Source organism: Micromys minutus (assembly GCF_963924665.1).
Source record: "Micromys minutus genome assembly, chromosome: 21".
Lineage (NCBI taxonomy): Eukaryota > Metazoa > Chordata > Mammalia > Rodentia > Muridae > Micromys > Micromys minutus.
Genome location: NC_137956.1, coordinates 24634864 through 24647190, shown reverse-complemented (window position 1 = coordinate 24647190; position 12327 = coordinate 24634864). Strand labels below are relative to the sequence as shown.

At 44.7% G+C, this 12327-nt stretch overlaps 1 protein-coding gene across 1 annotated transcript in view; it reads right to left on the bottom strand.

The window, feature by feature from the left end:
• The window catches only part of PLOD2 (procollagen-lysine,2-oxoglutarate 5-dioxygenase 2), a 64444-nt gene extending 53136 nt beyond the window's left edge, over nucleotides 1-11308 (bottom strand). Inside the window, exon 1 of the mRNA XM_080934128.1 lies at nucleotides 11015-11308. Coding sequence (XP_080790254.1) covers nucleotides 11015-11123 — 109 coding nt within the window. The 5' untranslated portion in view covers nucleotides 11124-11308. The remainder of the gene's footprint in view (nucleotides 1-11014) is intronic.
• Nucleotides 11309-12327: the final 1019 nt, after the last annotated feature.

The window sequence follows — 12327 nt, the reverse complement described above, 5'->3', positions numbered from 1 at the left end:
CATCAAACACCCATGTAGAGTTGATAAATTATCTACCTTTCTCCATCTCTGCTAATCATGGAAGCAGCCAGCTGATGTCCTCTGTGTGTGTGTGTGTGTGTGTGTGTGAGAGAGAGAGAGAGAGAGAGAGAGAGAGAGAGAGACAGAGAGACAGAGAGATAAAGACAGAGACAGAGACAGATAAAGAGATAGAGACAGGGAGTATGTGTGAGAGAAACAGAGTGTGAGAGGAGTATGATTGTGCAAGACAGAGGGTGTGTGTAAGAGAGAGAGAGGGAGGGAAAGGGAGGGAGAGAAAGAAAAGGGGGAGGGGGAATACTGCCAAGGTCCACCCACTGAAGACCACAAGCTAAATTCCATGGTCTAGCAAGAACATCTGGAACAGTACATTCGTTATGGTCAACATAAAATGCCATGGCATTAGTTAGCATAACCTAAAGTCCTACAGAGACACTGACCAAACCAAAGCTCTACTTCAGACAGAATTAAAGGTTCAACTTATGTCATCAACATGGACTACAATACGCCATCAATGGCTTCCAATTAACATTTTTCTTAGTTGTGCGGGCCCTTTTCCTTCACACATACAAGTGAGTTCTCTGCCACTCTGCTTCCTGTCACCTCCTATCACGAGTGTTTTCCAAGTTTCCCTACAACTCTTCAAACCATTCGCATTGGGTGATGACTACTGAGAAAAATGCATGTTTCCCATCTATGATGAGTTGCTTTACTTTCATTTTCTGTGTTGGGGATTGACACAGGTTCTTGAACATGATAGTCAAACTCCCTAACACAGCTGCATGAACACAGGCCTATCAGAATCCAAACCTAGTTAAAGGAAACACATTATCATCAGTGATGGCTCTTTCTTATATGAACATGTTTTAAAGCACAAGCTTCTTGAACTCTCACACTTCAACCAGGATCCCACCCCCATAATCATAAGCCACACAAAAACCTCTGTCAGGGAACTGAGCCATCAACTACCCTATGTGCTGGGCTTAGCTCTTTAGGACCTATCACTGTGATGGGGAAAATGTGTGAACATGAAGAACATAAAAACATCTAATAAGTAATGCCCAGTAATAAGTAGCTTAATTAACTCGTAGCTACGGAGATTGCTCAATAAAATGCCAGTCCCCAAACTGGAGGGCCAGAGTTTGGTTACACCGCACCTATATTAAAAACTGACTGGGTATGGATCACTGATAATCTCAGTACCTGAAAGAAGACAGGAAAATCCCACGGGCAAGCTGACTGGCTAAAACACCCGAGCACTGGGCTCAGGGAGAGATCTCAATAAAGTATAGAAGGATCTGGGATGGTCCCCAGCTTCAACTCCTGTCCTTCACACAAACACAGACATGCATGTTCATGTGTAAACACACATGTGCAAGTGAGCATGTACACCTATACACTAATGAGTCGACCCACACACTAAAGCACTTACCATTCTAATAAGTCAGACATTCCTTTAATATGTAATATATTGGGATGAATAGGTTAATGTTTATTGGCTTTCTCAACAAATCACAGTTAATTCTCCAGTTTGCAAGGTGAATGCTTTTACAATTTTATAGTAGCATAACAAAAGAGTTATTTTGCTTTTTCAAAATTTACACACTTTCCCTCTGGCTATTCTGTTTGAACTTCTTCCTTTAATTTACCTAAAATCATTTTAGAGATCTGGGGTTTAACTCAGGGGTAGAGCATTTGCCTAGCAAGAGTGAGAGCAAGTGTGGGAGGTGGGGTGTGGTCCTTTTGGAAGCAATAAATAAAATAGTCCAAAAAGAGAAAAAAAAGGAAAAGAAAAAAAACAAAGCAATCTTCTAAGTATTAGGGATAAGAATGCTACTCACTAGATAACATTCAGGTGTGGATGTGCAAACAGGAAGAACAAATACTGAGAAAGCAAGACCTCAGGGAAGGCCCTCCTCTCCAAAGGCCTAACGTGATCTCTGTATGTAGCAGAGAACACGGAAGCATGCACGTACACACTACAGAACACACACCTGAACTTTTCTCCTACAAAGTGATTCCTTTTGAATTTATGGTTCTAGCACAATAATGGTCATCATATTTTAAAATTATGGGATAAACCTATTTCAGTAACTAAAAAGAAGAGTAAATTTTTAAACATCACACACTACATGACTTTTAGTCATTCCTGGGTTATCAGCATCATCTTTGTTAATTTATAAATTTTAAATAGAAAGAAAACAACAGAATACAGTTCTTTTTAAAAATGTTCACATTATTTAAATGTAGTAGATTATTTAATTCCTCTGTGAAGACAAAAAAAATAGCGTCATATCAACACTAGACTGGTTTTCTCCCTCAGATGAAACATTTGGAATATTTTAAAATGTAAATTTAACTCTAGTTACTGTCAGCATTATCTTACCTCTAATCAAAAGCTCATTAAGAAAAAGAAGACACATCAAATTTCAGTCAAATCCCATGAGAGGTACAATAACTAGGAGCAAACACAAACTTCAAAAGAGAAGTGTATCTGTAACAATAGCAGGAGAAAGCTCACACACTGCACATTGGGTGTGCTGGCCTGCTGAGCGCTCAGGCTACAGAGTGAAGGGATCTCAGGTCCCTGCCTCCTGGTGCCAGCTCTCCTCTGGGCCTTCACCCTAAAGGCTTTTTCAGTTTCTTCAACTTTACATTTGAATTCTTTTCCTGCTATGATTCCTACGATTTCAGTGTACACAAGAACTGAATCCACTGGGATTTGGTTTGTGTTACTTTTTCTTCCCTCCACATAAAGCAAAAAAACACAGCCAAGGCATACAATATACACTGGAACCCCGAAATATTGTCATATCTAGAGGATTAAACAATGAACAGTGGTGCTGTTAGCTACCAACAAAAGCTCTTATTAGAGGACAACATAAAGTTTAGCTAATTAAATCTGTATTTAGAAAGCTATAAAATCACAAAAGCCTTGGCCAATTGCTACTCAAAACCAAGAATTGTAACAATGCAAAAGAGTTAGTTGATCTGCTCCACTGGAAGAACACACATGCACGCTCACCTGGGCTTCGGAAAAGAATGCAAAGCTGGGTTTGAAGCGAAGGGGGTGATATCTGGAAAGAGTTGGGGGTGGGGGGTAAATATGATCAAAACCTGTACGGCCTTGAAACTCTCAAATAACTAATAAAGGAAAATAAAAGAACCATACAGGCAACATTTTCAAAGTAGACGAATGTAACACAGAATCTCTCTTTTACTGAAGAAAATGGGATGCTAAATGGGAAAGGTTGTGCTACGGAGTCACCGAGAGGCTCCAAACACAACCATCCACTCGTCTATAATGTCAGCACTCCCACCCCGGAAAGCATTTGTCCCTGTAACATGCCGTGCTAGGAAAAGCAAGGAGATAAAAGATTGGCCAGACCAAAGTTGGGCATGGATTGACAGAAACCAGCAGCATGCCAGGAGCATGGGGCTCTAAGGACGCTGGGTCAGAAAACACTGGGAACTCTGCTGCATGGGTCTGGTCATTTCTTTGCTGTGGTGATTTTCCGGATTTGGGTTTGGTTTTGTTTTGCCCTTGGTTACCTAGTAAAGTCACTGTTTAAAAAATTCCAACCTTCTCTAAACTAAAGTAAGAAGAAAGAGAGAACTGTCCTCTAGAAGTGGCCGGCAGGAATTAGTAGGGTCTGGATGAGCAGGGCATTCTGGTCGCAGCCACAGTGCAGGCTGGCAGCCAGGAAATACCAGCTGGAGTGGGAGCCGAGACCTCTGGAGACAAGAGGTCTCAGAGCTGGCTTGGGCAGGACTGGAATAACCCAAACAACCAACCAGCCAGTCAGTCAGCCCTCAGCACAGGGTTTTGCAATGCTTCCTGGGAGAGTGAATTAGCCAGGTCATTTGGGTTTGGAAAGACATGATTTAAATTCTCCATTTGCAGAAAATTTGAAAACAAAATAGTGGCTTTACCATACCTAAAGAACCAAAAAGAAAAGTTTTTAAATGCGCCAGGAACCTGCTGAAACTGAATCAAGAATACCAAAAATAGGAGGCTTGCCTGGTGACATGGGCCTGTAATCCCGAGGAGACAGAGGGAGGAGGGCCAGCAGTTTCAGACCAGCCAGGACTAGATAAGTAAGATGCAGCCTCAAAAGTGGGTAAAGTACCTAAAGAAACTGGATTCCCCCTGTGCAGTAAATATTAGATATTAAGCAATTAGCACCCTAAGATCTCATAGAAACTCTGGCCCCAAGCTAACTAAAGCCAAGGCAGCACCAAAAAATGTGCCCTGGGCTCTAGAGGAAAGGAGGATGGCTTTTGGGTGTGTCTCCTACCAACAAGGGATGCTGCAGCAACAGGAGCCTAGTGACTGCCTGAATCTACGCAGTTCTTCAGATTGCTAAGCCTGCAGAACACTCAGCCAGCCACGGTGCACTACTCAGTTCTGGGGAAGAACAACCCTGAGAAGGAGCAGTTTTCAGGACAGGACACTGGGATAAACAGGAAGCTTCAACCAGCCCAGAAAGAACATATTTAGTTCTTTCAGGAGGGGGAAAGTGTTCTACCCAAGGAAATGGGCCCAAGCTCAGTTGACAATCCCCAGTTAGACTCAGAGAAATTCTTTCTTTTCACTTCTGGCTTAAGAAGTTTAAAGGGTCCCGGGGAATCCCAGGATAAAGGTCCTCAGTGCAGCAATGACAAAGGTTGGATGTCATGAGTCACTTTCGTATTCTGCAACCCCTCTGTAGCCCAGGTTATCTGTAAACGCCAGGTGCTGAAGAGAGGGATTAGCTTTTCTGAGAGCTGAGAGACCAGCAGAAGCCAAGGCTTCATCTGTGTGGATCTAAGCAGCAGTGTCAGTCTGCCAGCTCTTCCTGGCATTTCCAGAGGGGATACCTAAACAGGGTGGAGACAGTGCATCCTGAGAGGGTGTGATCTGGAAGAAATCTAATCTCTTCTGTGTATCTGACTGTCCGAGGCAGTAACGATGAGAACACAAGAACTGTCTGTACCGAAGTGGACGTGACAGCTCACAGCCACAACCCTGGCCCGCCCTAGAGAGGCTGAGGCAAGAGGAATCCAAGTATGAAGGCGGGCTGAGCAACACAGTCAGACCCTCCTCATCAAAACACAGAAACATGTATTTGAAAACTCCTTTATTCCATGCAGAAAGAAACCTTCACCTGTCCGTGGAACAGAAGCACACTACTGAAATCTAATGCAAAGCCTCTTTCGCTTTGCTTTTGGAAGAAACCTTTAAACTGGAACGCAAATGGAGGACTGCCTCAGCAACATCTGACTCTGCAGCCCTGTGGCAAAGAAAAAAAAAAAAACTGCCAAAGGTAAGTTAGCATGATAATTGGATGTCTTATGCACCCAACAATAAGCTAAATAATGCTAAAACAAACACATAAGGTAACAAATGAAATGTAATTTTAACTTTCTCCTACTTGAATGCATCCTGGTTTGACCGCAACACCTCCTACTAAGCCCTCAGTAGCCCCACGTATTAGTGTGTGTGCACTAAAATCATCCCACGGACTATTCATAGTGCTGAGCATGTTCTGTAGGCTGCATTAACATCTGCAGTGTGGTTTTGTTCGTTTTCATCTCTGGGGAAGTCTCAAAGTAGTTGTCCTTCAGGAACAGAAAGTCACAGGCAGAAGGGAAGAAGGCAAGGGCCTCCCTGTCTCGGCAAGGTGTGAAATATCCCTGTCACTCAGAACCCTGCACTCATGTAATTGTGAGTAGAGACAATCAAAAAGAACGGTGAAAGGAGAGGGTTCGGTGTTGGCAGCTATAGACATGAGGAACAACAGCTGTCCATGGACCCCTTAGGAATGTCTCGCTGGCTGCTCAGCATTCTAAACCTACCCAGACTAGATGTTAAACTAACTTTCTGGTAGCAGTATAGAAATAGTATTCCGAACCAACAAATATCACCACAGAGCCCTCTGTGCATAATCACACCCCCTTTAAGAAATCCAAGAAAAATTGTATGTTAGTAGGATTCTGAATGTGACACTCATTACATTGAGAAAATTGCTGAAAGTCATAACTCAAATAGATCTGTAAATACTCTGTTTTAACTTATTTTTCCAAAAGTGTATTCATGTGTTATAGAAATGCTACAAAAATTTAACTTCCCCTCTCAGAACATACAAATAAAAGAAATCTAGCTTTTTGCATAAAAACGACTTATCTGCAATCTAAGTTTGTAAGTGAACCTACACTGGATGAAAAATATTAAACTGTACACGAGGTTACTGTATTTTAAATTATAAACTAATTTTTTACATAAACAGTAGCTTATTTGAAGGTACATTTTAAAATGATAAAGGGTTTCCAGTATAGAAATATCCTTGTGACCCAATGAGTCGGATAATGATTTAACAGCCCTCCACCGACAGCAACTGTGTGACAAAGCGGGCTTTCAAGACAGCTTCAGGGCATGACACTGTCTAGATTCTAAGACCCTGAGTAACTACTTGGGGGCAATTGCAACAGCAACAACTTTGAAAGTTATTCCTTTGTAGCATGTTCACAGAGAAAAAGAAATAAAGCACACACACACACACACACACACACACCAACAGTTCAAGTCACTTGAAAATGCACTGCTTTTCTCCACTCAGCATGATTTACTGCTGCAGTTAGAAGAGACTGAAATTTCTGATGGATAAATGTACTAATTATTTCATTCAAGGAACTAAGCCAAAACCCATCAACAAAGCCCTTGAATAAAGTTCTAGAATACAAATCTAAAGAAAAACGTATCTCCTTCCCATCTGGGCAAAATGAAGATACTTTGTTTTTAACTACATAAACAGTATTTACACCAAAGTATATATCTAGTTAGATCCAAGTACTATGTTTCAAACTTTCCAGAAATCACTGGCAACATCTAAAATGAAAACCAGCCCTCTGGCATGCCCAGGGCCAGCTGCTACTGTCCCAAATGTGGCCCTTTCCAAGAGAGGAGCAATATACATGAGTTACAGCTTCGGTAAGAATGTCCTCTTCTAGGGCAAGTGCCAGCACAGGGTGAGACAGTAAACATTTTAAGACAGCATACTCAATTCCATCTGTGGCAAACTCCTCAGCTCTGCCTGGGAGCACTAGAGCCACCACGGAGAATGTGACTGCAGCTAGTACAGCTTTGAGTTCATAAAGTTTTCATTTGCCACCATATATTACTTTCCTTCTGATCTTTTCCATCCATGCTAAACTGTGGAGTCTGGTTGCTGAAAGGCCATACAAAACACATAACTGGGTTTGACCTTGTGGGTTTGGCCCGTGATTTGCATTCTGTGCCTGGCTGAGAGGCAAACTTCCCTTGCACGTATACCATTATATGCATAACCTATGAACAGCGTGCTTTTCCTATCCAACATCCATCTCTCTAAGTCACCGAAGCCCAGCTGCTATTTCCTTCCCAAGTGCCCAAAAGTCCAACAGAACAATACTGAGGGTAGGTAGAGCACAGAGAAACAGAAACAGTACAGGAGTTGGGGTACAGGCTCCTCTTGTTCCCCAGTGGCCTTGTTGGAGATATGAAACATCCCAAATCTCAATTCTGGTCCTATAATTGATGGCGGCATCCAAGCACCTGAAGAAAACAGTGAACACACCATGTTTTAGAAAGAGAAATCTGGGGGCAGGGGTGGGCACAAGCTACGGAGAAGAGCTGCTAACAGCAACTTTGAAATAAGGCCCTGATAGGACAAGGTTAAAGTGCTCAGTCTTGGTAGCAAGGGTCCCCGAGGAAGAATGAACACCGAGCCAAGTTCGCTGAAGGTCTGGAAGAGGCGCAGCTACTAACATCAGTGGCTGCACACTGCTTTTCATAATTCTCAAAGGAGACCTTAAGCTTTACAAAATAAACGGTGAATCTTTTTAGTGGTAAAGGGGCCAGGCGTGCATTCTGAAGACGATAAAAAATTAGCAAAAGTCGACTTCAAATGGTCTAATTCCTTAAATCATAAACACAGAGCAAAACAGGTGTGAGCTGCATAAACTGAGTGTATTAAGTTACAAAGGAAAGAAAAGCAAAAACTAAAGACAGCAAGGGGGCATCTCTCAGGTCTCAGACTAGGGAAAGCACAGGAAAGGCGGAGAGTACACACAGAGCTTCCCTCTGTCCCTCCCCACAGCCTCTCTGGGGACTGTCTCCCTCTCCACCCTGTAAATTGCTAGTTTGCGTCAGCAGATAGAGCCAGACCTTTTCTTCCTTCCTCGAATGCACCGTAGCAAATTAAAGGGCTTATAAATGAACATCTTTGAAAAACGCTAGCCTTCACAGGTATGTCTGAAAACATCTCTTTCACTTTTGCTCCAAACTTGGTTTTGGCCCAGTGGAGTTCATATAATAGTGAATGCATCTGTAAAAGCACACTAGTCTGGATACAGATATAGCATCCTGACTGCACACACTTGGCAGGAACATCCTCGCCTGCCTGTCTCATACAGAAGGCACGGAGCACAGAAAGAAGCATCAACATGGGAACTTAACTGAAGACCTCCGGCTGGGGAAAGCTCCAAGAAAAAAAAAATGATAAATGCTTTGAGGACAAATGGGGACAAATGACTGTAACTGAAATCTTTGCTACATTCTCTCTGAGCCTTGACTACTGAGGTGGCCAAAAGACATCCAGGATAGCACACAGCAGACCTTTCAGTTGCTGTAACAAGCAAGACATTCCCAACTGCTGAGCACACAGCCCAAAGCCAGAAAATATATTCCAGAAGCACATTCAGTGTAACAATGGAAAACTGCTAGGAACAAAAAAATGCTTTTGTTTTTTTTTTTTTTTAAAAAAAAAACTAAGACCTGTAGTCACAGATACTCAGAAAGCTGAAGTAGGAGGATCACATGAGCCCAGAAGTTCCAGAAAACCCTCACAAATAAATGGAAGGGCAGAGGAGGACCTATTATCCTCCAGATGGCACTGTAATGTCACATTGCCTCTGGGACATTAATCTTGCAAAGTGATTCTCAAGCCTGGACCATTTGCCTCTCAGACTGGCCTTTTGGGGAAAACTACTTCTGTTCTCTCATTCAGAGCTGGACGCTACTGGCATCTAGTAGGTAAGAGGTTAAGGAAAAAAGTAGATTTACAATTCAAGCAATGGTGGTACAGCTCCAATTATCAATGGGATCCACTTTTTTTATGTGGGAGAGAGAGCACATACTGGGGGGTGACAGGGGAATACATGTGAAGGCATAAAGACAATCTCAGAAGTCACTCCTCGGATACCAGCCACCTTGGTGAACTTTGCCAAGCTGGCTACACTACTAGGTGGCCAGTCAGCTCCAGGGATCTGCCAAAGTCTTCCTACCGTCTCATCAAGGTGGTTCTAAGCACAGGCCACCATGCCTAGCTTTCAAGTAGACCCTGGGCATCCAAAAACTTAGATCCTCACACATTTGGGACAAGTACTTGACTGACTGAGCCATCTCCCCAGCTCTGAATACACTTCCTACTGACCAACTAGAGCATACTGATAAATAATGGGGGAGTCCCAGGCGATCTGCACTCTTCTCGAAGGCCTATTCACCTAGACAACGTAGACCTTAAAATATTACTTCAATAGTTATGTCGTGGTTTTTCAGTTATACTGTCTTAGGGATAAAACTTACCATGGCTGATAATAAACCTGACCAAATTACTGAACAATGCATCTTCTGCATTTATTAGCTTACCACGGAACATGTGAAACCATCTATCTGTGCGTGTAATCAGAATGTCTACTGCTCAGCAGTCTCCACTAATGCACACGAACATTTCCAACATTTAGCTCATAACTGAACTCTGGGCCCACCTACCATAGGTTTTATATGGAAAACTTTCAAATCTGAAATCCCCTGCCTCAGATAAAACAATTCATTAAAAATTTAACATCCATTTCTGTGAAATGCAAAAGCTTGGATTGGGAACTGATTTTTAACTACAAATATAAAGGTAGCAGCCTTGCGCAGATATCCTCTGTAAAAAGCGAGAAGCTGAATCGAAGTGGCCTAAAATACCCAGAAGCTGAAGCCAAGCTCTAGAATAGCAAGTCCTGGAGGTTATTTTTACTTATCAATAAAAGCTTGTCTGGGTGTTTCAACAAAGACAGTTTTCAGGCTGCGTTTTTATATTTTGTGGCTCTATTGCATTTATCTGTGTGGTTTTCTAGTATTGTGCTAAAAGAAAATACCTTTGATATGGGATTACATTTAGTTCCAAATCAGAATACAATCGTACAGGTTCAGATTTCCCTGTGACTGATAGAACAGAGGCATACATTTCTGCAGCCAACAAAGAGAGCACTGTTCCACAGAACCAGGTGTTTCTAAGCCCCTACGTTCCATGTACTGAGCCAAGAAAAAGACAAAAAAACGATGTCTACAGGGACCAGCTGGGCTTCTGCCAAGTGTCACCCGCTGAATCGGAATTCCAAGGTGGCAATGTTTGCTCCTGAGCTTGGTTTCCAGCAGAAAAAAGGATCTAACTAGTTACTGAAGAATGCAAAATGATCGCCATCCACCCACTCAATCACCACCAGAATACATCAGGTCATTTAAACGCAAGGCTCAGTTCCAGGGAGCTTAGCCCAGAGCCAAGAAGGAGAAACAGCCAAAGAACTCCCCTGCGAGATAAAGCGCTGCAAGTCCCGCTGAGACAAATAGGCGGCGGGGCTCTCCTCTGGCTGAACCCAGAAAGTTTTGTTCACAGGAACTTGCCTCCAACTACTAGCTTTAGTTCAGCTTCCGAACACCCGCCAGGGCCAGGGCTCAGGGGCGCCCCAAAATGTAACAGAAGGAGGAGTGGGTGGGCGCGCATTGGGTCCGCTCTTAGCCAGGTCCCAAGCGCGGAGTATTGACAGAGGCAGGATGGCGGGCGGCTTCCGGGGGCGCAGGGAAGGATGCCCCCGTCCATCGCGACGCACGGAACCCCGCGGTTAGGTCAAACAGGGATGAGGCACGCAAAGAGGAAGCATGCGGGACTCCCTCTAGACCCGCCGGTGGAAGCCGGGGTGCAGAGCTCACCTGCAGGGATGCTCGAGGGCGTCTCCTCCGCCACGCCCAGGCCGGCCGCCCAGGAGAGCAGGGCGAGCATGGGCAACAGCCGCCCCGGCCTCACTCCGCGGTCCCCCATCCGCCCTTGAGCCCGGGAGCCCGAGGCCTGCGGCGAGGACTTCTCGCGAGACGCGGAGACCCCGAAGAGCGCCGGACAAGACGCGGGACCCGGGACGGCAGCGGAGTGCGGACTGAGAGGACTGCGTGGGTACCGAAGCGCTCGGAGAGGACTGAGCGGACTACCTCGGGGCCCGAGCGCACGGAGCGGACGACGGAACCCGCGGCGCGCGCGGCGCGGGGGCTTAAGAGCAGCCAAGGAGGGCGGGGCCGGGGGCGGGGCGCTGCTCGGGGACCCCGCGTCCCCGGGCTAGCCCGGCTGCGCCCCCACCCTCCGAGTCGCCTACGCCTACGTGCACCGCCTCACTCCGGGGCGCCAAGGAGCTTGCTGGGGAAACGTGCGCCCCTCTGCTCTCCCAGCGTTCCAGAAGCTTCCTCGGCACGCCCTGGCTAGACCTCCTTCTCCACTGAACCGGGCGCTCCCGGAGGTAAGTGGTGACTGCCCCGGGACTTCAGCCTGCTGGGCTGAATAGGCGCTTGTCACACGCCCTGCCCTGCCTCTGCTTCTGAACTTAGCCATCACGGAAGGCCATGCTTTGATTTTATTCTGTAAACAGAAACTTTTCACTGTCCGGTGAACATCTCTCCTGCTGCTGGGGCCAGGAGAGCCTTCCACTCTTTCCAGTAATGAAGCTTGTAAATCTGACGGAGTACAAGCCCAGCTTGTGCAACCTGGGGCTGTGCTTTACAAGATCTCCCTGCCAGGCGCATGGAAAATTACTTCCGAAGATGTAGGGGAGCCATTCCTGGGCTCCTGGGAGCCGCCTCCACTAATCCGGGGTTTCATTAGTATGTCTATACAAAGTCATTTGTCCTGTGTTCTTACGCTTTAGCCCGAGATTTAAATTGAACTGTTCAGTGGCAAAAGTTTTTACAACTTTGTCTCACATACTCCATGGTACGCTTAAAAATGAAGAATCAAATTGGCCTCATTCTAGAAGCTTCTACTTAAAGCTTCATGACGTGTGAAAAGAAAGAAAATACTCATCCTAACTCTGAATTTTTAAGAGTTAAAATTACGCAAGTTCATGATTACAGTTTTTGTAAAAATTAGCATGAATTCAAGAGGAACACTAGCTAACAGATTGAAAGCAGGTGGGGAAGTGTGTAAATATTTGGAGTGCGACATTTAAAGGAAAAAAATAATCTTAGGACTGAGCCAGTTT